Source organism: Pyrus communis, chromosome 5, assembly GCF_963583255.1.
Source record: "Pyrus communis chromosome 5, drPyrComm1.1, whole genome shotgun sequence".
NCBI lineage: Eukaryota > Viridiplantae > Streptophyta > Magnoliopsida > Rosales > Rosaceae > Pyrus > Pyrus communis.
The window spans coordinates 2,409,241-2,434,679 of record NC_084807.1 but is presented as its reverse complement, the minus strand read 5'-3'; the positions used below and the strand labels follow the sequence as shown (position 1 = coordinate 2,434,679).

General features: G+C 37.9%; 3 protein-coding genes across 16 annotated transcripts; 1 reads left to right on the top strand and 2 right to left on the bottom strand.

Annotated features, from left to right (window-relative positions):
- Nucleotides 1-2,931: 2,931 nt before the first annotated feature.
- LOC137735612 (probable anion transporter 5) lies at nt 2,932-6,601 on the top strand. The gene is made up of 2 exons (XM_068475058.1): nt 2,932-3,065; nt 4,659-6,601. The coding sequence occupies exon 2, from the start codon at nt 4,899-4,901 to the stop codon at nt 6,225-6,227; it is 1,329 nt and encodes a 442-aa protein (XP_068331159.1). The 5' UTR covers nt 2,932-3,065; nt 4,659-4,898; the 3' UTR covers nt 6,228-6,601.
- Nucleotides 6,602-7,774: 1,173 nt separating this feature from the next.
- LOC137735610 (putative disease resistance RPP13-like protein 1) lies at nt 7,775-16,149 on the bottom strand. Of its 13 annotated transcripts, none has more exons than XM_068475051.1 (13): nt 12,136-16,149; nt 11,793-11,963; nt 11,545-11,687; nt 11,014-11,150; nt 10,409-10,875; nt 9,976-10,307; nt 9,682-9,797; nt 9,371-9,577; nt 9,202-9,289; nt 8,938-9,110; nt 8,642-8,749; nt 8,457-8,553; nt 7,775-8,332 (listed from the first exon to the last, which is right to left on the bottom strand). In XM_068475051.1, exon 1 carries the CDS (start codon nt 16,025-16,027, stop codon nt 12,155-12,157), a length of 3,873 nt encoding a protein of 1,290 aa, XP_068331152.1. In that variant the 5' UTR covers nt 16,028-16,149; the 3' UTR covers nt 7,775-8,332; nt 8,457-8,553; nt 8,642-8,749; nt 8,938-9,110; nt 9,202-9,289; nt 9,371-9,577; nt 9,682-9,797; nt 9,976-10,307; nt 10,409-10,875; nt 11,014-11,150; nt 11,545-11,687; nt 11,793-11,963; nt 12,136-12,154. The 13 variants fall into 13 exon arrangements, with proteins under 13 accessions (XP_068331152.1, XP_068331154.1, XP_068331158.1 ...); XM_068475053.1 differs by having other exon boundaries at nt 9,224-9,289; XM_068475057.1 differs by having other exon boundaries at nt 9,202-9,277.
- A 2,116-nt stretch (nt 16,150-18,265) lies between these two features.
- On the bottom strand, nt 18,266-24,003 carry LOC137734067 (protein LONG AFTER FAR-RED 3). 2 transcript variants are annotated; one of them, XM_068473331.1, is made up of 15 exons: nt 23,845-24,003; nt 23,611-23,762; nt 23,086-23,193; nt 22,190-22,262; nt 21,961-22,067; nt 21,755-21,878; nt 21,248-21,442; nt 20,838-20,923; nt 20,258-20,365; nt 19,864-19,959; nt 19,676-19,774; nt 19,487-19,561; nt 19,075-19,206; nt 18,834-18,949; nt 18,266-18,616 (listed from the first exon to the last, which is right to left on the bottom strand). In XM_068473331.1, the coding sequence occupies exons 1-15, from the start codon at nt 23,915-23,917 to the stop codon at nt 18,442-18,444; spliced, it is 1,719 nt and encodes a 572-aa protein (XP_068329432.1). In that variant the 5' UTR covers nt 23,918-24,003; the 3' UTR covers nt 18,266-18,441. The 2 variants fall into 2 exon arrangements, with proteins under 2 accessions (XP_068329432.1, XP_068329433.1); XM_068473332.1 differs by having other exon boundaries at nt 23,086-23,187.
- Nucleotides 24,004-25,439: the final 1,436 nt, after the last annotated feature.

Below are 25,439 nucleotides of genomic sequence, written 5' to 3'. Positions count from 1 at the left end.
CACTAATTCACAATCATAATCTATAAACTTACCTGACACTTACCTATGCGTCTGCAGCACTAATCATAAATATATGCAACTATTAATGCATAATTAAAATAGGCAAAGACTACGCATGACATTTAAAACATATAAACATTCCATTTCATTTTCTGGGAAACTATATAGGTTTTACGGCGAGGGGTTAAAACTTTTGATAATGAAATGATTTTGAAAAGCTTTGTTTTTGCCTACTCTCACTTTCTGTTTTGCACCCTCTAGGTTCTAGTTAGAAGCAGCTTTGGTGGTTCACGAGGACTTGACGGTGGTCTGACAGAACATCACAAATGTAGGATCACCTTTGGGTGTTGTGTAATTAGTATTCGTTCTTCTGAACTGCACTTAGGTTTTATGTGCTTTGATTATGTTTATCCCACTTAGTATCACACTAGTGTGTTACTTTAACTAGTTTATTTAGTAGTTTGGTTTTTATTTATTCGTACTTTTATTATTATCTTTTGCTTCCGCACTGTGCACATGGCTACGTCACCCTCACGTGACGGCCAGCACGCCTTGATTCCGGTCGGGGTGTGTCAACAACCAACCGAAAGGGGAAGGGGGGTGGGGGTGATGAGAATAATCCTTGCTTTAGGGCGTGAGCAAAAATGCAATAAAAAATAATAAAGATGCCATCAATATCATAACTAGTGATTCGTTTAACACAAATTTTTCGTGAGATGAACTCTAGATGCTAATAAAGAGCATTAATGGTTATGATTATGGTATTTGTACGGTGATACGATAACTACATAGCCATCACATGCTTTTTGTATTTAAAAATTAAGGAGTTTCGAACAAAAAGAAAACATAGGATTTCAGATAGGTGCATTCCACCACATTATGCTTCATGTTGTTTTTTTCTTTATATCAATTTAATCCATAATAAAAAAAAATATAAAATATAAAAGAAAATGTAGCAATCAAAATTTTAAACCATATAAGATTCCTGTTAGATTTCCGCACATGACCTCCAAAATCTCAAGACCAGCCCTGGAATGGAGTAGCAGTATCTGTAATCCCGAGGTCCCCATCTACCCGAATAATGAAGATCGAAGGTGGTTTAGTGGGGGTAGGTCTGCAGTGTGTGATGGCAATCATGTTTTATTTCTGTGGAGATATGGAGATGAAAGATGGAAGGGGGCAATCATGTTTTATTTTTATTTTTTGTTTCTTTTGTAGAATATTTATAATAAAAATCTAACTTAGATACATAATTTTTTATTCCTTTCGGCACCCATTTAACATAACGTGGGTCTCATTGTGCTGCCACACAAGCACATTAACAGTGAACATAACGGAAGGATCACTGCTCTATAGTTTGACAAGTTGAAGGACTATATCTAATTAGTGCAGGGGCATGCCTATAATACTTTTCCAAATATGGGATACATGGATTCCAGAGGATGTTTTTGAAATGAAGCCACAGTGGTATCTTCTCTGGCCAAAGAATATAATGGTTCTTCTGTTTGTAGTTGGAAATAATACTCAGTATAAGTGAGTGATTCGTCGTCGTTTTGTAGTAGCATAGACGCCTTTGGGCAACACAATGGTATCTCCACAGGAATTGTAATCTTGCTTTTCTTGGTTTACAGTATACCTTAATTACATGCAATTATGCAAATGCAGTTTGGTTCAGAATATACTTAGATGTAGTTTCAAGAAAAATTCTTGGAATTAACTGATGATATGGTGCAACTTTGGCCTGCTAAATTTATTTCATTTGGTTCCTCATGCTATAAGTTAACAGAGACCTTAAAAAGCAAACAAATGGATGTATGTAATTGGTAGAAAAAATCAATGTTTGAGATTGAAATTGATACGAAAAAAACTTCGGATATTAAAAAACTGCAAATTGGAATACTTCATGCCAATGGAAAAAGTAAAATGAATCGGTTTGAAAATAAATGAATTGCTAGTTGTAGAATATTACTCTCATCAACCCATGCCACTTGTTGCGTTTATGTTGCATCAGATCCCTAAGCTTCCACAACCACAAGCTACAATCAATTCAAGAAAGCCAATGGCAATGCAAATGTGATGCAACATAAACTACTATAAAATTACAATTTTAACTCTCTAATTAAAATTAAATAAAAAATTACGGGCAATTCAATGATTACATGAATACGAATTTTACTGTTTTTTACGTGAACCTCAACAATAACAGCCCTATTTTATTTTTTTTTTTAAATCGAATTTAAATTAAAAAAATTGGCAACTGAAGTGATTGGGCTGGGGATTTGGTGGGTATTTGGGGGCGATGAGAAGTGGGGATGAACGAATGGGGAGGGGAGCGTAGGGTGGAGGGGGTGTATAGGGGAGGGGAGGGAAAGGTTGGGGAGGTGGCTTGGGCTTCCATGTTGTTTTTCTTTGAAGTTTACAGTTAAAATTATTTTTAAATTCAGACATCCGTTGGAACCATGGCGCCACCGGTGGCGGTTCGGTGGCTCGCGAGTGTTTGGTACAATGTGAACGTGGAAAGATGCAGAAGAGAGAGAAGCAAGGGTCATTGTGCCCCTGCTCTCCTTTTCTTTTCTCTTTTTTCATTTTTTTTTTGTTTTTTTATTGTCATCCCTACTCATGAGTTAAAATTTTCTCCGACACATTTTTTAAGAATCGACGTATCTTGTCTGTAAGTTCAATAAAAAACAACAGATATTGGGATTAATATTCGACGTATTGATTGATATTTCTACAAATTTTATATCGATTTCACTAGTATCAATATTTTAAATCTTAATAATACTTCATGGTTTTATAACCATTAGATGCAAATTTTTGTTTTTCAAACAAATATTTAACGGTAAAATTACAACTATGAAGAATAATCCAAATTATAAAAAAATTACGAGAGCACACATAATCTTCATACCCAAAAACAAAACCAAAGAATAAAAAAATACTCATAAGAGTCCAAATTTCCAATTTATCTGCCCAGCAGCGACAGTGCAGTGCTTCCGCCGCTCCACGGATCCAGGCGCCGCGTTTCCACCCTCCTCTCCTCTTCTCTCCTGTGCTCTCTAACTGTAAGTCCTCCTCCTCCTCCTCCTTCTTCTACTTCTTCAGATTTCAATACTCCACCGAACCGCTGACCTCACCACCCCCTACTTCTCTTCTTCTCGCCATCTAATTTCAATTTTATTTTTTTGAATCTTAATTTTGGGATTTAAGAATTAGGGATTCAGTTAAATTTCTAAATTAATCGGATTAATGGATTCAATTATTGTCTTATTTCTGTGCTGTGGCTTTGTGATTATCATCAAGTGGACCTTTTGTTTTCAATTGATCTTTGTATGATTTATTATTTTGAATGGACATTGTGTTGTTGTACTTGATTGTATAGCTGAAGATGTAGAAATACACAGAGAGGTTTTGAATCTGGGTTGGGGCACTGTGAAATGCTTGGAAAATGCTGGATTTCTTCTGGATTTATGCGTTTCAGTTGACCTGGTTTCATTTTAACCTGCACAGCTCGGTTCAATCTAATGGATCCTATTAGCCCCTTATCTCTTCCCCTTATTAAAACCCGCTCGTCATAGAATTTTTGTTCTTTTTAGTGGCCAATGGGTTTTCTCACCAGTGGAAAATGTAGACCCAAATGGGAGAATGAAAGAACCCGGAAGAAAATTCTTTGGATTTTCAATTTAGAGCTTTTTGGGAGTTTTTAGGCCAAACTAGGATTTGTCTTCAACTTCAGATTCGGGAAAGTTTCGCTTTGGAATATGATCTGTCCTTCCAAATTCTTTTTTGTCAACGTCCTTCCGATCTTCTTCGGGTTCTTAAGATTCTGCATATCTGTTTTTTATTTTTTTGTTTTTGTTTTTTTGGGGTTTGAGGATTTTGATTTTGGAACCTAAAGTTGGTTTTCTTCACATTATTCTTGTTTTTTTTCATTGATTAAACACATTAAGTTTGTGTAGATATCTGACTCTGTATTTTTTCACTCTTAACAATTTTTTAGATATGTTTTAGAATCTGCAACTAAATTGTATTGGGTCCAGAATTGCTTCAACTGCGAGGCAGTTTAGCCTTCAGTTTCCACGTTTGATTACCCTATCTCTTATTTAAGGAAATTCACGTTTTTATAGTAGAACTTGCTTGTAGATAAGAAAACAAAGAGTCTTAACCAAATAAATAAAAAAACAAAGAGTCCAATCACTAATTAAACGTAGCATTACAATATGTTAGAGTTGGGAATTAACATAGAATAAATGGCGGCAATACATAAGTAAACCAAAGCACTAAAGTATATGTATTGCCCATTTTGCTGGGGTTTGTTTCCTTGGCTGTAAACAAATACATTTCTCAGTGCAAAGGCTGTTGATTCATTGATGTTTTCTTTATATACAAAAATCGGTCACTGAATAATAAAAGAATCCCTTGGGTGTGAATCCGTGCATATATTATGGAACTAGTAGAAGTGGCAGTTTCTATAAATTTGGAAAATGCCATAAAAAATGAAGTTGAAATTTCGACTAACAAGTAGTCGATCGCCTAGCTTCACTTTCTTGGAACATGGAAGCCCTTGTACAGTAAACGCTTTTGGTTTTTTATGTATGCTATGTTGTTTGTTTCTGAGCTGCTGCTTTCTTCTTATAACCCACTTTTTCCTCCTGCAGATTACATCAACATATCTAAGCATTGATTTGTGATACTATTGAAGTTGCTGCTTTCCTCTTCTGAACCACTTTTATAAGAAATGTGAGCTGTTAAAAGTCAGCTCACTTAAAGATAGCAGCAGACATAATAGCTACAGTTGATAACATTGACAAAGTTGACTCTTTTAATGAAAATATGAAAAGCTTCTGAAGGCAATTTTGGCAATGTAAAGTACTTGTTAATGTCACAAAAGGTGAGGTATGGGGACGATGAAATTTCCAAAGCGTTATTTAGTCGTCATATTGACCTTCATCTGCACATCTGTTTGCTATATAGAACGTGTTGGGTTTTCAATTGCATACACTTTTGCTGCTGATGCTGTTGGGGTGAATCAAGCAAGTAAAGGCACAATTCTTTCTACATTCTATTATGGATATGCTTGTTCACAAGTGCCTGGAGGCTGGGCAGCCCAGAAAATTGGAGGAAGGAAGGTCCTTCTCCTTTCCTTTGTATTATGGTCAGCGACTTGTGCATTGGTTCCTTTGGACCCCAATCGAGTCTTTGTCATGGTGGTTGCTCGGTTGCTTGTTGGTGTTGCACAAGGTTTTATATTCCCCTCAATTCACACAGTTTTAGCACAGTGGGTTCCACCGCATGAAAGATCCAGATCGGTTTCTCTTACAACTTCTGGTATGTACCTAGGTGCAGCTGCAGGAATGCTTTTTCTTCCAAGCCTTGTAAAGTATAGAGGTCCGCAGGCTGTCTTTCTTGTCGAGGCAGCACTAGGTGCCATGTGGTCTTTGCTTTGGTTCAAGTATGCCAGTGACCCACCTCGCTCAGAACATCCAAAAGCCACAGCTGCTGGTTTTGGGGAATCAGCGTTGCCAATCAACGGAAGTGAAAAGCTGAAACTAGAGAATGGAGGAAGTTCCATCAGAAGTGCGAAAATCCCATGGAAGAAAATTTTACTCAGTTTGCCAGTTTGGGCAATCGTGGTTAATAATTTCACATTCCACTACGCCTTATATGTGTTAATGAACTGGCTGCCGACATACTTTGAATTGGGGCTCCAGCTTAGCCTTCAGGAAATGGGTTCTTCTAAGATGTTGCCGTATCTCAACATGTTTGTTTTCTCAAATATAGGTGGGGTGGTTGCTGATCACTTGGTCACAAAGAGAATCTTGTCTGTGACCAGAACGCGGAAGCTCTTGAACACCATAGGGTTCATAGTTGCTTCTCTTGCACTGATGGCAATTCCCATTTTCAGAACATCTGGTGGAGCTGTCCTCTGCTCTTCTGTGGCTCTGGGTTTCTTGGCGCTTGGGAGAGCTGGTTTCGCAGTGAATCACATGGATATTGCCCCGAGATATGCAGGCATTGTGATGGGAGTTTCTAACACTGCTGGTACGTTAGCTGGCATTATTGGAGTTGATCTGACCGGCAAACTTCTTGAAGCCGCTAGAAGTGTTGATTCGAGTCTCTCAAGTCCAGAGAGCTGGAGATTGGTGTTCTTCATCCCGGGTTTGCTCTGCATTTTTAGTTCTTTAGTATTTTTGCTGTTCTCAACTGGGGAGAGAATTTTTGACTGACGAGGTAGGGTTTTTTCCATGCAAACCTCCTGCTAGTAGCTCATCGATTGATGTGCACGCGGATTCTTGATATATATAATTGTTCGTAGTTCGGTGATCATTCCTGACAAGGTACTGTAGCATATGATTGTTGCCTTGGGACGGCGTATGAACTTACGAAAAAAGATCGGTAGCAAAGCGATAGCTGGTCATACGTGGAGATAGATTACAATGAGTTCAACTGTTAAGCTCACTGATTGCTTCCACCATATAATTTATTTCGTGTGTATGAAGGTTAGGTGAAATTAATAAGCCCATATACAATATGAAATGGTCAGTCTACTCTAGGGTAGAGTACATGTCTTCAAAATATTACATTCTCTCTGTTTTTTCAAGGTATTTGCTGAATTTGATTTCATCTCCATACCACAACGACGTTTCATTCGGTTAATGGAAATGTTGCTTCTTTGTGGAATGTCCACGTTTCATTTTGGTGTTGTTATTGGCACTTCAAATATGTCATCATGCACATTTTTTATAAATTTGGAGTGCAGGATGACTTTTTGAAGTGCCGGGTGACGTTTTGATTCCAAAATCAATTAGCAATAAGGTGAGAGGCTCATCGTCATAAGTTCGAGTATTTTACATTCTCCAACTAAAGTGAGATGTTCTTTTGCATCTTATACCTAGACCCCCACCGTTAGGTACGTGAAATATAGTCTTTAGTTGCATCTTAATAAAATCTATGCAGCATTCAATGCTACGTGTGTTTTAGTTATTAGATTTGATTTTCACAACTGTTAGATCTTTCATATTAATCTCACATTCATTTTTGGTATTACTTAGTGCTACGTACCGTTGAAGATCAGTGGTATCAGAAATTGCTAAGGATGCTACTATGTATATTTATTGGTTTGAATAAATTTTGGGGATGATCGTATTCGCGGAATCAAAATTCAATGTACAACCACACCACAATACAAACCATATTTGACCCCAATAATAAACCGAAATTAAAGATATATAGTGCTCTAAAATTTATAAGGTTTGGCAAAATCTACCTATATATCTGTACCATCTCTCACAATTTCCCAACAACTCACTCTTTCCCAAGACAAAGAGACTTTTTTTTCAACCTCTTAAGAACGGAGCCAATAACTTAAATATTTTGGTGCTTCAAGAAGCAACCTCTCGACAGTCATCGTGGCCACCAGGGTGGGGGGAGGGGGAGGGGTAGGGGGAGGGGTTTGATTTGGAATAGACGTGTTTTGACTAATAGTGCTTTCATTAGAAGCACGTTGGAAAGTTTACGCAGCATGAAATTTTTATTAAAAATTCCAATGCTGCTTTCTAAAAAAGCATCTAACATGTGATTCTCCATAGAACATTTTTTAACTTTTGCTACTCAACGTAGTCAAAAAGTGTAGTTGTTAGAAAACACTTTTATAGCTCTTCTTAAATCACTCCCCACCAAGTCCAAAGCTCTAATAAAAGCAGTTTTAAAAATACGCTTATGAACGAAAAAAATGACTCCTGCAAAAGCAATCTCAAACGAACACAAAAAGACCAAACCCAGGGCACTTTGCAATAGTTGGAAAGTTAAACTGGGAGCATATATCAAGAGATGAAGATACATGAAAATTTCATAAGCTGTTAAGAAATAACTATGACAAAGCTCATCCCAACATATCAGGACCACTCTTCTCAATTCTTTCTGCTCGGAGGCAGCTGTGCCAGTTTCTCAAGACCGCCGCCCCTTCAGATTCGTAGAGAGCGAAATCTGAACTGGGAAACAGCTTTCCCATGTAGGAATGCATACAGAAACCTGGGCAGCAGACTCGTATAGTTGTATGTATACATATTTTCTCGCACATGTATACCCCTTCCTATGTATTTACGAAAAAGAAAAGGAATTTAATGTCTTCTGGGCTAAAAAAGTTTAATTCACCTCAGGACCGAGCTCCATGTTCTCTCGATTGCATTCAGGAGCTTGGGAAACCTGCCCCTTTTTGCCATTGCTATCAGGAGTCTGGGAAACCTGCGCATTTTCGCTATTGCTTTCCTAAGAAGTTTGGGAAAGCTGCAAGTTTTTGGAATGCCTACGCTCCCTCTTGGCCTGTTTTTCCCTGCAAGCCAAGCAAACAGTTGATGCATCAACAACCAGTTCATAAAAAATGGGATTGGCAGGGAGGGGAACTGTCCATATCAGAACATTATTATTAACAATGTAAAACATGTATGTCTGCGTACTTTAGAGCCGGAGAAGAGCGGTATTTGTCTATTGGCTCTTTAGCACTGCAGACGGACTGTTGTTCACCAGATGGAGTCCCATCCCAGGTTCCCAAATCTGTAAAATACTTGGAAAAAAAATATTACATCGAAATAACTCAAAAACTGGAAATCAACTCATTGTGTTTAGAACAGTTGAAACTAACCTTGAAGCAATATATCTTCACCAAAATCACCTTTCAGTTTCCAAAAGCAATGTCCATCAGCATCGACAAGATAAGGCTGTATTCTAACAGCCTCACATATTCCATCGCCTATAAAATAAGTCAAAACAATTTTGGCACAAGCATGTTTAACCATATTTTCATGAAGAACCAAAACATGGAAAGCATTTCAACCAAATGGAAAAACATCTCAAGTGTTAAGTATTAACAATAGTTTTAACATCAATTACAGAAAGCGAAAAGGGTAATTGAAGGGATAAAGATGTTAGAAATGGGACCTCACTTTCCGGTACATGGCCATAGCATCGACCACCTCCGTGTGAGCTTGAGCAGCCTTACGTCAGAGTAATGAAACAATGGAGTCCGAGTCTGAAATTCGGACAGCACTGCCATTATCTGCAGTGGTTCTCTTAGCCATCTCCTCCAGCGACTTTGCTTGGAGATCTCTCTCCTGCACATAAATGATCGATTTAGTTAAAAACAGAACTCCATGTTGGCTCCGAAAGATGCTTGCCTCAAAGATTTCCTTCTTGTCATATGACCTTATTCTTTGCTAGAGCAAACCTTTTACGTTGGACAACTCTTTTATTTTGCTCCTCAATCCATCCCTTCAGCGTCCTGGACAAGGGACTGAAAAGAACTCATCACTCGTAACGGAGTAAGCAGACAACTACAAATTTATAATTTGCATACTATGTATCTTCTACTTACTTTGCATTAAGAGCCCCATCACAGAGGAAATTCAAAAGCCTAAGATTTTGGGAGAAACTTAAGGCAGCATATCCATCCCCGCCTCCACTAAAACACTCAGAAGGCAACTCCTTCATAACGGGGTCAACCATAGAGACCCTGGATGCAGAGATCAGGTTCTCCAAATCTTGGAACCATGAGCAGTTGGTGCTTGTTTGCTATAGAGATCTAAGAGAAAATAAAGTTGGCGTAAACCATATGAATTATTTTCACCATTACAGCTTACTAAAGTACTTTATGCATAACCATTATACACTAGGCAGAGTTCTTACTCCTGTATGAAGAAGAGCATATAGCTATGAAATCGAACAATGGAGTACTGTCCAGGCCATCCACTTCGTCCACTTCCTCGACGAGATAGTTCTCGAAGAACGGATTCAGCTTGGGACTTTTCAATTTAAAAACACTAGAGTTAAAGGAAACAAGAAAAAAAAAAAAAAAGAGATTTCAAGTGACTTGGAAGTTCAGGAATGTTTTTAGCACAGAAAAGCGGTGCATAAAATCAATTAAAACAAGATTAGAGAAACATTTAATCAAATATATAATAGAACAAAAGTAAGAATTACCTCGCTAAATGTTTCACAGAACTTCAAAAACTGGAGAGCATTTTCCACATCCTCAGCAGCTAATGGTGCCCTGAGGTAGGGGAAGCTCAAGATCTATCTCTCTGTTCTCAACGCGGCATTCCTTGACCCTGCGACACCCTCTTACAGCCTTGCCCTTGCCCTTGCCCTTGCCCTTGCCCTTGGCATCATTCTCATTCACAGCAGCACCACCATCTCTGCTGCATTACAAGTTTCCATCAACTTGTCCTGCTTTGCTACATCCGAGTACTTCACATCTTCTGATCAAGGACGGTCTCCTTCTCTCGTTTGCTACGTGAACCAACACACATTGCCTGCAAAAACTCAAGACCAGAAGCCCTCTTAAACAGAACTAAAACCAACCAACAACAATATCAATATGAATTCACAAAGAAAAATCTATAATCAACAGCACCACCATCTCTGCTGCCAAAATCAACCTCTTGAGTCTCAATCCTCCACTTTAAGATGCTTTCTGACTTCCTTGGCATCGACATTTTTATTTCTCATAGCAGCAGCACCATCTCTGCTGCCATTACAAATTTCCATCAACTCTTCCTGCTTTGTTTTCTTAGTTTCCTGCTCATCAGATTTTGGAGATGCATCCAAGTTCATATCATTGCTTCCATCAAGTGATTTCTTATTCCCTCGTTTTCTTGGTGAACCAACACTGGTTCACACTGGTTTCCTAAAAAAAAATGGAGGGCATCTTAAATGTCACTAAAACCTTGTTTGAAGCCATACGTTTTTGTGGCGAACCATCCTTGCTTTCAACATCCATCTCCCTTGTTTCTTCGGCTCATAACATCCCCAATGGCAGAGAAAAATGCTGTAATCTCTCAGTTCCTTTGGATCACTTCCAGAGAATAAGATGCTCATAGGCTGTGACAATAGGCACAATTTCAGATAAAAATAAAAGTGCAGGATCTTTTTTCTTTAAGGAGAGTATGAGGACATTGCAACAAAAATCCATGGAAGGTTTGTGGACAATTAATGTAGTGAAAGAAGACAGAGCTTTACCTTCAGATCAATGTGTTCTCCCACTTCATTTCCACATTAAGTTGTGAAAATCCTGTTTCTTCTCATATCCGTTTTGATAGGATGCCAACACAAGTGCTTTCCTTTTTCATACCCCAGCTCAACATATCTGAATGCTCCTAAATTCAATTATGGTGAAATTATAAACGATTGATTGATCTTTAGTAACCAAGCAAATGGATCTTAAAATGAAACCTAATTCGTTCAGCTTCTTAAATAATTCCAACCAATAAATAGATTGAGTTAGCATCAACATATACATGAGCTATTCACTTTATTACGCACACGGTTAACAAGTGGACTTTTTCTTTATATTAATGAATATAATCAACGTCTCTCTGCCTATCTCCGTCTCTCTTTATCACACTTAGAAAGGGAAAAAAGTATGTTTATGAACTTTTCAGAAACAATTCTGAAGAAACAAAAGTGAAATGGATCTCAATTTTTGTTATCTGCAGTGTTCAACATATGAAATATCGTTCCTGTGAAATGTGTAGTGTAGCAACTACCCACCTGCTCTAGTAACGTAATGTACTGACTTCCAACAAGCGCAAGCATGCAGGCAGTGCTCCAAAGAAACCTGGCCTTCATTTTTGTTTTGTGGTCATCGTCACCCATTCTCACTGCAACAGCTGTGTATGTACAAAAGAACATATCTGCACCCACTCGAAGATGGCAGCAACATGAAGAGAAGATGAGAAGGCATGCTGGTTGTATTGAAAATAAAGCAGTAATGAGTAAAACGACATTCCAAGGGTTACCTATCCAATTGAAGGAGAATCATATTCATGCCACACTGCAGGAGAACCATTCATGGACAATTAATTGATGGACGTTAAAATCATTGGCCTTAGATAATCCAATCTTTACAATTCCAGGTTTGCTATCTGGATTAGCAAAGCCGACAAACACGTCAGTGACATAATTCTGCCCTGAAAGCATAGTTGAATTTCACGGTTAACATTTGACTAATACATAAACCTAAAGATAGATGTAACATATTTACAAAAGCCTTTGGAATAATGCCTTCACATTTTACTTGAGATGAAACTACTACAGAATCTGAATCTTGGCTATGGAATGAAAATGGTGCCATGTACGTACCTCACTTTGACCTGAGATCTCAAATGATGACACTGTTGTTCCGTCCTGGCCAGTCGCCTATCTCGATGCAAGGAATGTGAGCTATCTTGCTCCACTCTTCTCCCGTCTTCTGCTGACACCTCTTCCTCAGAGAAGGGCAATTCTGGATGCTCAGGAAAGAGAGCGATGCCGGAAGACCCTCTTTTGGCAGGAATTCGAGACTATCACACGAGCTCAAGTGGAGCTCTTGAAGACAAGTGAGGTGTTGAAGTCCCTCCAAAGATTTCAGACTTTTCATCCGACCGATATGGAGGAGTTCGGGAAGAGTGGTAGGGAGCAGCTGTTCCTTGAGCAACGTCTCCAACACATCCTCGCTTCTCCAGATCTGAAATTTTCGCAGGGAGACAAGTTGTTGCAAACCCCAGTACTCCACTGAAGGCTTCAGTTTCTCACAATCAGAGATTTGAAATGATTGTAGGTTGGGAGGCAAACCCCCTTCTGCAAATGACTCAACATTTGGAAGTTCGGCTATATCCAAATATCGAAGGGCTGTGAGGGTGTGTAATCGGTCGGGCAATAAATTCAAATTCTCGCATCCATGGACTGTAAAATAAGCCAGTTTGGGAGTGGGCAATACCCCGTGGGGAAAAGAGACCAGATTTGGACAACTATAGATACCGAGATAGTTGAGATGAGTGAGATTTTCATCTTCAGCTCCTTCACCAATGGAAAGGGATTCTAGATTTTTAATTCTGCTGATACTAAGAATTGAAAGTTTGGGGAAAACGCCCAGCGGGAAGGACCTCAGTGAATCACAGCTGTCCCACAAATCCAATTGTTGAAGGGATGTCAATTTGGCCATCATCTCATGAGATAGGAATTCTAATCTCCTGCATTTCCTTATAGTAAGTGATGTCAACGAAGTGGGTAGACCATTTCTAGGGAACGACAAGAGCGATGCGCAGTCGTTCAGAGTCAAATCTTGAAGACAATTGCTCAAGTGCGGCCGCAAGCACTCTCTGCGACTAAAAAATTGAATCTCAAGTTGGGCAAGCGAGGAAAGCGACTCCGTCTCCAGTAACGACGAGAGACCAGGGCATCCAACTATCTTCACTTCTTCAAGAGATTGTCGCAAGGACTCCGTGTTAACGATGAGAGACCACGGTATCCATCTCGTTCTGGTAGCCCTTTCATGTAGAACCCCGCAGTCGTCCACATAAAGTTTTCTCAAGCAAGGAAGATGATCGGGCAAGTTTCCCCTCAGCTTCGGACAATTCTGTAAAGTCAGCTCCTCGAGACGAGGAAAGTCTAGAGATTGACCTCTGCCTGGACAAGGTAGCCATTCCTCCCAGTCCCGCATCCCTATGAACTCTAGCTTCTTGAGAGATTGAAATGGCTGAATTAAAGAAGCTCCATTACCCCTGTAGAACTCAACACCAATACTCTTGACAGATTTCATCCCTCCTATATAGAGCTCTTTGAGAGCGGGTAACCGCCCAACTGGTGGCAACCACGAACAAGTACTACAATAAGTGAGACGCATGACTTGTATGTTGGAGAAGGAAGGGTCTCCCAACCAATCCGGAAACCTGGTTCCACCATAAAAGCTGATGGTCAGCTTCGCCAGATTTACGGAAGGTTGTAGGCTTCCAAGTACATGTCTCTCTTTATCATATTCATCCTTACGACCCCATGCCAACTCTACTTCGCTGAGATGTTTCTTATCCTTCAAATTGGCCCCCAAGGCATCCATAGAATTGACTACATTTTGCAAATTCAAGATAGATAATTTTCCTCGAAGGTGCGACAATTGCCCCAATTCTCCAATGCCACTTGACCCAGTAGATTTCCCCAACACAAAAACAGTCAATGTTCTCAAACTTTTTAAACTACCCATTTGTACCGGCATCTCTTTTACACGAGTTCCACCAATATCAAGGTGACGCAAATTTATCAATTTTCTCATGTCTGCAGGCAATTCAACAAGTGAGGAACAACCGAACAACAATAGAGTTTGCAAATTGTAGAGAGTACACACCGTATCTGGTAACCTTTCAATTGCAGTGTAAGAGAAATCAATGTAGCGCAAGTGCAAGTGTTTACCAATGCTATCAGGTATTTGAGTGATATTTTTATATCTTGACAGTGACAACACCCTTAAACATTTTAGTACTGGTAACAAGTCCTCTAGAACCTTAACACTTACATAGTTCTGATCCCACCACTTATTGTATGGTCTTAAAGACATGGGAAATAAGGTGCGCAAACACTTAATTTCGTCCAATGGCTTAAACTTTGCAGCAGTATCAAATCTTCCTCTCATATATGACAAATGCCGAACTCGTTTAGGATCATGTGGCTCTCCCTCATCCAACCTAAAACAAAATTCTCCAGAGACGGACATTGCCAAGTCGTTAATGAGATCATGCATTGTGAAACTTGATTTCCCAGGTAATGATCTTTGAAGTAGTGATCGTGACAATAATTCATCAAAGTATCTCTTGCCAACCTCTTCCAATCCTTCACCACTCTTAGCTTCTGGAATTAAACCCAGTGCCATCCAAAGTTGAATTATATTTTTCTTTTCAAATTCATAGTCCTTTGGGAAAATTGAGAAATAAGCAAAGCATTGTTTCAAATAAGTAGGGAGATAATGATAACTCAATCTTAATGATGGAAGAACACCTTCAGCATGCAATATCTCCCAAAGATTGTTGTTCAATATGTGACTCCATTCCTCGTAATCCACATTACAACCTAAGAGACCCCCAAGTGCTTTTGCAGCTAAAGGAAGACCATTGCACTTGCGTGCAATTTGCTTACCAATTTCTTCCAAGTCTGGATGCGCACCAGGATTTTCATTTCTAAATGCATGTTTTGCGAGTAACAACCAACAATTGTCATCCGACAAATGTTTCAAGTAGTGAATAGGCCCGGTGTGCACCAGGGATGCAACACTTTTGTTTCTCGTTGTTACAATGACCTTACTTCCCCTCGCCCCATAAGTAAAAGGAGCCCATACAAGATCCCAATCACTATAGTTGTCATTCCAAAGGTCGTCCAACACAAATAGGAACTTTTTCCCCCTCACTTGTTCCCTTAGATCAGCTTGAAGCAAGCTATCTGGAAGACTGCAAGGTTTTGAGCTAATTGATTCAATAAGGGTTTTAGTTACCCTCATAGCATCAAAATCTTCGGAAACACATGCCCAAGCAGTAACTTCAAAATGCTCTTTTATTTTTTCATCGTTGTAAAGGACCTGAGCAAGGGTTGTCTTACCAACCCCGCCCATTCCCACTATGGGGATTACTGATACGTGGCTGCTACTCGCATAATCAGATAGCAACATTGTTTTCAACTTGTCTTTATCTCCATCCCTACCACAAGGACTAAATTCATGCTGAACAAAGAATGTTGTGGGAGTTCTTTGAGAAATTTTCCCCTTAACACCCTCTATAAGACCAAGGAGCTTAATTTGTTTTTCGAGGTGTTCTAACCTTTTGAATAACTCTTGTATCCTACCATTCATGCCTTTTGAATAACCTTTTGAATAAAACGGATTACGAGAGGTAGATAGGAATTTCAACACCTTGGTTTTCTTAGTTTGATATTTAGCTTCCACCTTGGAGCGCAAAGCTTCAGCATCGATCTCATCGAGTAGATCCTCCGCATCAAAGACAGCATGTTTGAGCTCGTCGAGCCACCTTCCCACAGCAGGGTTGACAATCTGCTTCTCCTCTGCATCATTGAGCACTGCATGAAGGGTCGACAACGTCAGCTTCAGGTTCTCCACGAGCGAAAGATCAAGCTTTTTCCCCCGAAACAGATCCAAGAACTCGCCGGAACCAATCTTATCGCACATCGTCTGGATGGAAGCAGAGAGAAAAGCCTCTCCAATCAAAGCTCCTGCCATTTTCTTCTTTCTTTCTGGAAACTAGTAATCTGAGAGAAGAGTTTTGTGACGGAAACTGAAGCTTGAACTCTTATGAACTTCACTTTTGTGAGCGGGACGACTAGATATTGTCTTGGTCAATAACTCAGTGGACCAAACACGTCAATAATTGTTTTGTGAGTGGAAAAGTAGAGGGTAAAAAATTGGGTCGGTGGGATGAGGAATCGTTTTCTCTTTCTACTTTGGATAAAGTAATTGTACCGCCGGTGCAACAGACGATTGTCCTGTTTTCAAGCAATACAATATACTTCTAATTGATATTTGTTACGTGGTATCATCAATTTATAAGTTATAAGAGAATTTCTCTCGTTATGAAGTGGTTGCATGATATCGTTTAACTAAAAATTGAAATCCAAATAGTTATTAAACGACCTTAAATTTCTCTCCTTACCAACTAGTTAGGATCTAACATAAAATCTATTATTACTGAACCACAAATAAAAACATTTTGTTACTCACTCAAAATAGGAATAGCATGTTCTATACATGAATTTACATTTACAAAAGAGTACATGTTAAAGTATTACAAGCAGATAATAGATGCCTTACAAACTTCGTTGTCGTACATTTTGTCAGTTTGTCATATTTTAGTCCCAAGGTTAAGAAAATAGGTTTTTTTTTTTTTTTTTTATCTATTTCTCTTTATTCTATTCTACTGTTGTCACCAATAACGTACATGAAGCACTACCATGGCTCAGAGTTGTTACCAAGAATATTTCTAACATATAACGTACTACTCCAACCATCCTCCATCGAAATTAGGTTAAGGCGTATCATCAATTTTTCCACAACATCTTCCAACAACAAAAATAACTCTCCACTCAATATGCAACCTCTATTTAGCCTCTTTAACGAAAATATTCTCAAGTTAATATCTTATCGACGCAATATTGATTGTCGCACATCACCTGGACGGAAGCAGAGAGAAAAGCCTCTCCAATCAAAGCTCCTGCCATTTTTTTCCTTCTTTCTGGAAACTAGTAATCTTAGAGAAGAATTTTGTGATGGAAACTGAAGCTTAAACTCTTATGAACTTCACTTTTGTGATCTGGACGACTAGATATTGTCTTGGTCAATAATTCAGTGGACCACACACGCTCAATAATTATGAGAAAATTCATGGTCGTGCTTTGTTTTGTGAGTGGAAAAGTAGAGGCTAAATTATTGTGTCGGTGGGATGAGGAAACGTTTTTTCTTTCTACTTTGGATAAAAGTGAATCATACCGCCGGTGCAATAGACAATTGTCCTGTTTTCAAAGAATACAGTATACGTTTAATTGATATTTGTCATGTGGTGTTACCGATTTATAAGTTATAAGAGAATATTTCTCATTTGGGAGTGAATGCATGATACCGTTTAACTAAAAACTGAAATCCAAATAGTTACTAAGCGACCTTAAGTTTCTCTCCTAACCGACTGGTGAGGATACATAAAATCTATTATTACAAAACCACAAATAAAGTAACATTTTGTTACTCAATCAAAATAGAAATAGCATGCTATATACATGAATTTACATCTACAAAAGAGTACATGTTAACGTATTACAAGTAGATAATAGATGCCTTACGAACTCCGTTGTCGTACATTTTGCGGATTTGTCATATTTTAGTCCCAAAATTAAGAAAATAGGTTATTTTTATCTATTTCTTTTTATTTTATTCTACTGTTGTCACCAATAATGTACATGAAGCATTACCATGGCTCATAGCTGTTGCCAAGAATATTTCTAACATATGACGGATTGCTCCGACCATCCTCCATCAAAATTAGGTTAAGGCGTATCATCAGTTTTTCCACAACATTTTCCAACAACAAAAATAACTCTCCACTCAATATGCAACCTCTACTTGGCCTCTTCGACGAAAATATTCTCAAGTTAATATCTTATCGACACAGTATTAATTAAAGTATTGACACAATATTAAAGGCATTTTCGTTAAAGATGACTAATAGAAATTGCATTTTGAGAGCAGAGATAATTGGTGTATTTGTGAAAAGTCTAGTAAGCCCAATTTTCCTTTAATGAATTCGGGATGGCAAAAGAATCACCTTTTTTCCGCAATAGAGATGTGGTAGATGTGGGTTAGGCCAATTGGCCAAGTAATGTGTCTGCCTTTTTACAATCCAGTTCGCATTCCTCTCACCATAGACTACAGTAGTTTAAAATATCACATGTCGAAAATGGGAGTGGAGAGTGTTGAACTTGGAATCTTTCAATATATTAGAAAGATAAATGTCACTAAATTAATGACTACTTGGTAAACGAATGCATATCTTTAATCGCACCATACTTTATACAAAGTATACAAACACCTGTTGTCCTTCACAAACTATATCTTCTGCACACTTACGACCTAAAATGTTGGCGCTTTTAAGGATAGGCCTGTACGCCACCAACATATGTTGCTTCAACAGATGCAGATTCTTCAGCTACGACATCATCCCACGAATCCGTGGACAGTATGACAAAGTCTGCCAGTTTTCCGGGCGATAGAGATCCCAAATCACTGTCAAGAAAGCATGCACGAGCTGCTGAAAGAGTGTACCTGTCATGATTGTTAATGTATCAGGTGGAACTATAATACAGCGGCAAGTATGAGAGATGGTACAAAACAACGTTGATCGGTTGGATGACACATTCTTAGTGACTCTGGTCTGGGACACCGATCAAGAAGAAACACGAATAACCTAAATAGCAGTCTTAAGGAAATTGTGTCAACAAATAATGAAATCTAAAGGATCAAATGATTCAGTGTCGCATACCCCTTCAACGCCTCATTCAGAGAAAGTCTTTCAGTGGGAATCCATGCAGTATCCCAACCAGGGGGAATCCTTTTCATTGCTGTCTTAATACCACCTAAAGGATTAATATCCGAGACCTGCAAGAACAGCAACAATCTAAAACTACACAAAGTTTCACACACTAAACATAAAGTGCATCAGAGAGCCTTGTGTATAATTACGTACATGTGAAAAATATATCTGCAAGAGTCATTACACTTACCGGAAAATCAGAACCAAGTGCCAATTGTCCATTGCCAGCCAAGAGTGACTTGAATAAGTAGGATCCCTTGTGAGCCCTGTCTATCCCAAGTTTCTTTGTCGCAGATTCAGCGTCATCTAATAGGTGCTCTGGCTGTGGAGAATTGAAGTTTGAGTTTTAGAATGAAACTTATTCACAGCAACAACGGAGTAACGATAATCACTCGAAGGTTTGAAAACTATTAAGACCAAAGGGGCAAAAAATAGCGATAAAATGAAAGAAGAAAATGGAACTCATCCACTCAAGACCTTTTTTCAAAAAACTATTTTATTAAGTAGATTACTCTTTAAACCAGAAAGTGATTCAAATGTCAATGTGAAATTACAGTAACATGTGATCCCACAGCATACAAAGGATAATAGTGTGATCAAACCTGTACTGAAGCAACAATCCCGAGTTCACCAAATCGGGCCGGTGTCTCAGGTGCTAGATGTTGGGCATGCTCAATCTGAAAGCAATTTTTTCTCCAGTCATGCAAGACATAATAAAATTTTGAAAAGGAAAAAGTTTGCGAAGCATATGCTACATTTGAACAATCAACGTTCAGAGAAAATATTTTTACCCTGAATCTTCGATTCCTTACTCCATTTGTTGAAAACACTGACTCATACATGTTAAGGATCAAATCATTTGCTTTATCACCTATAGCATGAATAGCAACCTGAACACAACGTAAAACAAATTTTAGAAGTACGATTTCATTTACATCTTGTAGAGAGTTGAGACATTTCGAAAGAGATGAGACCACACCTGAAGGCCAACTTTATCTGAAGCCAAGGTCAGGTTGAAGAGACTTTCATTATCCGTCACTTGCAAGCCATAATTATGAGGCTCATCAGCATATGGCTACAGAATTTAAAACAAAACTATCAAGAAGATAATATATTGAATGTGGAAATAAAAAAAGTTGCTTGATATGATGATGCAAGGGTATGAGGTGAATTAGATAAGCTCACTACAACGAATTCCTATCTTCCTAACAACATTTCCCCTGCCTTAACAGCAATAGCATGAGAAAGAAGAATAAATATGAGACAAAGAAAATATATAAAAAATAAATGGAGTGGCCAAAGTCAACGGATTTCAAATTTATATGCTAAATTTACTAAAAGAAGTGCAGATGCAAAAGTACCGAGGTCTTCACCTCATAAAACAGTGCACTATTTGAACCCAGTGAGCCATCAGCAAAAGCTTTAACACCGCCCAAGTAAATCCATTGGCTCAGAGTACGTCCAACTTTGTTAACAAGGTGCTGAAAAGGAAAACAAAACTCTAAGACAGACAATAAACGACACAAAAATTAAAACATTCAGTGAAGTTAATAACTAGGTTGGTTGGATATAAAAAACAAATATTCTAGAAAGTAAGTTGTCCAATGCAAAATTCCCCATAGTGACATCTCCTAGTGGTCAAACAAATGTCAAGAGACTTCATTTCAAGAAAAAGAATAAAAAGAGTAGACATTATTAACTCATATACATTTCGGATAAGAAACAATATGCAGAAACATAAATCTAACCAACAGTGCAATTGCAAAAAATGTTCAAAATAATTACCCTCTATAAATTTGAAGAGGAGCATCGTTCTATAAGGAAAAGGCAGAATATTCATATGACAACATAAAGGAAAAACAGGTGAACAATCATTCTTTAACCCCTGTCAGGTTGAGAATAAATTATTACGTAAGATTAGACCCCAAAGAAGTAACCGATAAGAAGTCATACATGTAACCGTGACCAAGTCTCCAAGGGAAAAAATAAGCAGACCCTGATCACCATCCTCCCTGAAGAATCAGCCCATTGGTAAACATCTGCAAAAAGTAACCAAATGAGAAAACAAGTAAACAAGCATCTGAAGCAGCATGACTAATTAAAATCTTAATATATATGGCCAAAAAAAAAATAGCATGTTGATGTTCCATGGATGTAATAGAGTTGTAAACAGTCGTCTGACTGAACACTAATCATTTTTACAATATCACCTTAAGAACTGCATTAAACTTTTGTTGTCAGTATGTTAATGTTGATAGTGATTCCTTTACATGACCAAAAAGTCATGTGAACTGACTTACTAGAATAATAATGTTTCGACTCAAAGGACGTGCAAATAAACCCTTAAGAAACTTAACAGAAACCTGAAAAATCTTCCCAGGATTGCCTTACTGATGCCCCAGGAAAGTATCTACCAAAATCAACAACTGTTGTTACACCCCTCATCAAGGCATGATTGCTGGCTCTAAGCATAGCTTCCCTCCGCTCCTCTACTGATACCTCTGGAATGGACGGAAGGAGAAGCTTCATTGCTGAATCAATCAACAGTCCAGTAGGTTCTGCAGAACAATGAGCTGGAACATAAGTAACTTATCACTCTAGATGTTACTTATCTAAAGATCTAAGGATACTGAAAATAGATGAAAATGATTTGATTGTGTTAAAAAATTTGAACTTTTGTCGAATAAGTCAAGGATACTATTGGTACAGCAGTATCACAAGTGTCATGTCAACAAATACCCAACGCCCTAAATATTGAAAGAATTGTATGCCGTTTCCCTTGCCTATTGGTATATCCAAGGAATTGCAAAGATTCAGGATGGCCCAACTGAAAGCATCTAAGACATAAAAAAAAGGAAGTTAAATAATACCTCCGCTGGTTGTTTTCATAATAGTTCCACCAATTGGATCTTCTGATGAATTTGTAATGCCAGCTAACTTAAGTGCCACTGAATTAGCCAAGCCCATATGGCCATCCATCCTTGATAGCCAAACCTGTCAACGAGGTATACAAATGACATTAAAACACCTACTATGATAACTATCAAAGCACCAAACTTTTATTTATAAGACTTACAGGATTGTAAGGTGTAATATTGTCAATCCAAGAAGCCGCTGGAAATTCCCCTCCCCAAAAATCATTGTTCCATCCACCACCCAAAATCCAAGAACCTTGTTTTGTGTCTGATTTTTTCATTTTTTATTCTATCAACGATGAGGTTTCGCAAGATTCTAGGCAATTTGAAAAACATTATACTATTTTAAAAAGACAAAAAACAACACAGCATAAAAGGCAGGGAACTGACTTCTCACTGCTTCTTTGACCCTCTTCAGAAATTCCTCTTTTTGACTTATGCCTCGTAGTTCCACGCGCCCCATCTGTTGTCCATTGGCAACATTTCAAATGCACATACAGAAACTTGAATAAGAAGGAAAATAGACAAATAAGAAATCATTTGGTTATTGAACAAAGTTTATATTACAAAAATTATGGGAAAAGCATAGTTGGAAAACACAGTTTGAAGACTCGTGAAGGATAGAAGTTGTTGAAAGAAAGTTCCAGACAATATAGTTTATAGATATGTTTAAACTTTCACATAAATGAACGCACACGCACGCTAACACAGTGGAATATCCAATAAATCAATTCACAAACCTGAGAGAAGTAAAAAGTTCCAATAACAAACAATACAACATGTTTTGAATGGAAGATGCATAATGAAAGGAATTCTAGCCTCCTGAACGCTCAAGTTTTCAAGGCTTATGCTTCCAATTGAGTTTAAATAGTGGTTTTGCATATTTAGATTGCGTAAGCAGAAACTAAAAACACAAACAATATATGCATTGGACCCAAGCACACAAAACTTTACATTTCCCATTAGAAAGGGAAAATACAAGCGTAAGACAAGTAGAGTCACAAAATCACTTGTTTCTTAAGCTAGATGTGCTTTTTTTAATTAATGTCCTTTTCTCTACTATTTATGGCGGATTACTTGTCCACTTTACTGTATAGTTTCTTATTTTAAGTTGTATGTGGATGTCACACCACATCTTTGTACATAACTTTTGGTTGTAATAAAGCATGTTTCTTCTCAAAAACAAAAAACACAAAGGTTTCCTTACAGAGAGTATTTCTCAAGGAAAAAAGGAGCACATAACACTCAGACCAAACTCAATTTTAAATTTGACACTTCTGCCGTACCTGGAGTCCACCGAAAATGAGATGGACGTGAGAATCAATAAATCCAGGGACGACAATTTTTCCCATAAGATCGAGCTCCTTAGTCCGATATCCAACCATATCCTGCATCTGAGAAGGTTATATTCAAAACTCACTGAACTTGGTACTTTTCTTTACCAACTAAGCTCATACAATGTAAAGAAAAGGTTATGGCATTTGCAATATAAGTAGATAATAAAAGGCCAGAAAAAATACAATACCTAAATGCTACTTAGACATACAAAACCGACCACATTGCCGTACAGTAGTGGTCCCCTCCTGTACTAAATTTAGACCGGTGCTCAACAATGTGGTCGGTTTTATGTCTAAGTAGCATTGTTGTTACGAAATTGAACAAAAGGAATGAAGCCGTAAAAAATAACAACAATAATATCAATCAAGCTGTTCGCCCTATTGCACCAAAGTTCGAATCCTCTCACCATAAATTAGACTATTTTATATTATTTGTTTTGCAAAATTTGTAAAAAATTGTGAAACATGGTGAACCTGGACGGAGGAGTAGTTGCCAACACGAAGAACCCTTCCATTGCGAACAGCCATGGAATCGGCGAAAGGGAGAGACTCGTCGCTCGTGTATATCTTGGCATTTCTCACCACCAGGTCCGCCACCGGAGACCTCCACAAACTCCACCGCCACTCTGCAATAAAATTCAAGTATTAAAACTGAAAATTAAAGGAAAAAAATGGTGAAAATTGAAAGAGTGGGAGCAGGAGTGTTACGGTGGTCGGGATTAAGAACGAGAACGGCGACGACGAGAGCGACGGAAGCAGAGACGAGTACGAGGAATTTCATTTTCTGTTCTGAACTTGGCAGAGCTGGAGGAAGAGACAAAACTGAGTCTCTTCAGTCTTCACTTCAGAGTCTAGTCCAGTTCGGCTTAAGGAGGCAAAGTTGCCAACAAACGGCGGAAAAAACAAAAACAAAAACGACATAGCCACAGCCACACGTGACGCCGAATTGGGGAAATGAGGAAACTAAGCAATTTTTACTTAGAGAGCTGTTTTGTTATCATAAAGAGTAACTAGCATTTACCTACATATTTTGTGTGTATAAATATATTTTTTTAGAAAATGAGAAGAGAGGGAGAGAGAGAAAGTGGGCGAGAGTGGGAGGTTTTTGTTTTTGGTTTATTTTTGTTTAATATTGAAGATATTTTAACATCATATGTAGATAAGGCTTCAATAAAAAACAATAAAATTTGAACCTGTGAAATTTCATTATTGCCCATCAATTTTTTTTTATGATAAAAGACTAAATTACCTTTTCACCCTCTTTTGATTGACAAAGAAGATTTTATTAATTAATAGAGATTATTTATGTGCAACTTTATGAGTTTTGCATTGTTATGTCAATTATTATTCGTAAATATATATTTTTATTTGTTTTATTTTATTTTATTCTTCATGCCGTATTATTGCTTTAAATTTCTGTAAAAAATTTCAATCACTCACGTTGCGCCACCAATGGTAGAGCCGGAATTTTATGTGTGTGAGGCCTCTCACATACATAGGCAATTTGAACTCAAAATATAAGAGATTGGAGTAATTTGCATAAAAATTGAAGGACCATAAATTCAATAGAGAAAACTAAAAACATTGTACAAATCCAGAAACTTGAATAGGTAAAAGGTAAGTATGATTTTATTTTATTTTATTTTAATTTTTTTTTTTTTGAAATATAAGATGTGAAAACTGCACTGCAAAAAGATGGATGGATAAAAAAATGAGGCTTGGCCTGCAAAGTAAAAGAGTTTAAATTAAGAACACACTTGAATTTTAAGGATACTAGATTGATATGCAACAACATCTGTAATAGTAACACGAAAGAAAAAGGCAAGATGGGACACGTATTGGTCCCTTAGTGGCTTCGCCATTGTGTGCCACGTATAACTAGAATCCGTGCAGGTTTACAAAAAGTTTTTCACCCCTTCATATTGCGTCATGTGTCCTTATTTGATTTTTTTTTTTTTTTTTTTTTTTTTTTTTTTTTTTTTATTCCTCCTCATCTGATCTTTTAATTTCCATCTCTCCCTATAAAAATAAGAAATCAAAATAAGTTATCAAGCAAAAAAGTGCAGCACACAAAAATACTACACATTACATTAAAATATTCCCAGTGCCCAGGTACGTCCAGCATCTGACAGATACTTTTGGAAATCATCGACGACTCAATGAATACTAATAACAAAAAAAGTGCATATAACTTAAAATGGTTGCTTTTACCTTAAGAACAAGACAGGAAGAAACAAAAAGAAATAACAAATCAAGAGCCCTTACTTGCTCAGCAGACCAAGGCCTCGGCTTCTATCGTGTAG

Coding starts and splice junctions, on each gene's coding strand:
- LOC137735612 (XM_068475058.1), top strand. CDS start 4,899: ATGGGGACGATGAAATTTCCAAAGCGTTATTTAGTCGTCATATTGACC.
- LOC137735610 (XM_068475048.1), bottom strand. CDS start 16,027: ATGGCAGGAGCTTTGATTGGAGAGGCTTTTCTCTCTGCTTCCATCCAG.
- LOC137734067 (XM_068473331.1), bottom strand. CDS start 23,917: ATGAAATTCCTCGTACTCGTCTCTGCTTCCGTCGCTCTCGTCGTCGCC. Junction 22,068..22,189: donor GGTCAAAGAAGCAGTGAGAA/GTCAGTTCCCTG, acceptor TGAAAAAATCAG/ACACAAAACAAGGTTCTTGG. Junction 19,562..19,675: donor TAAGGAATCGAAGATTCAGG/GTAAAAATATTT, acceptor AATTGCTTTCAG/ATTGAGCATGCCCAACATCT.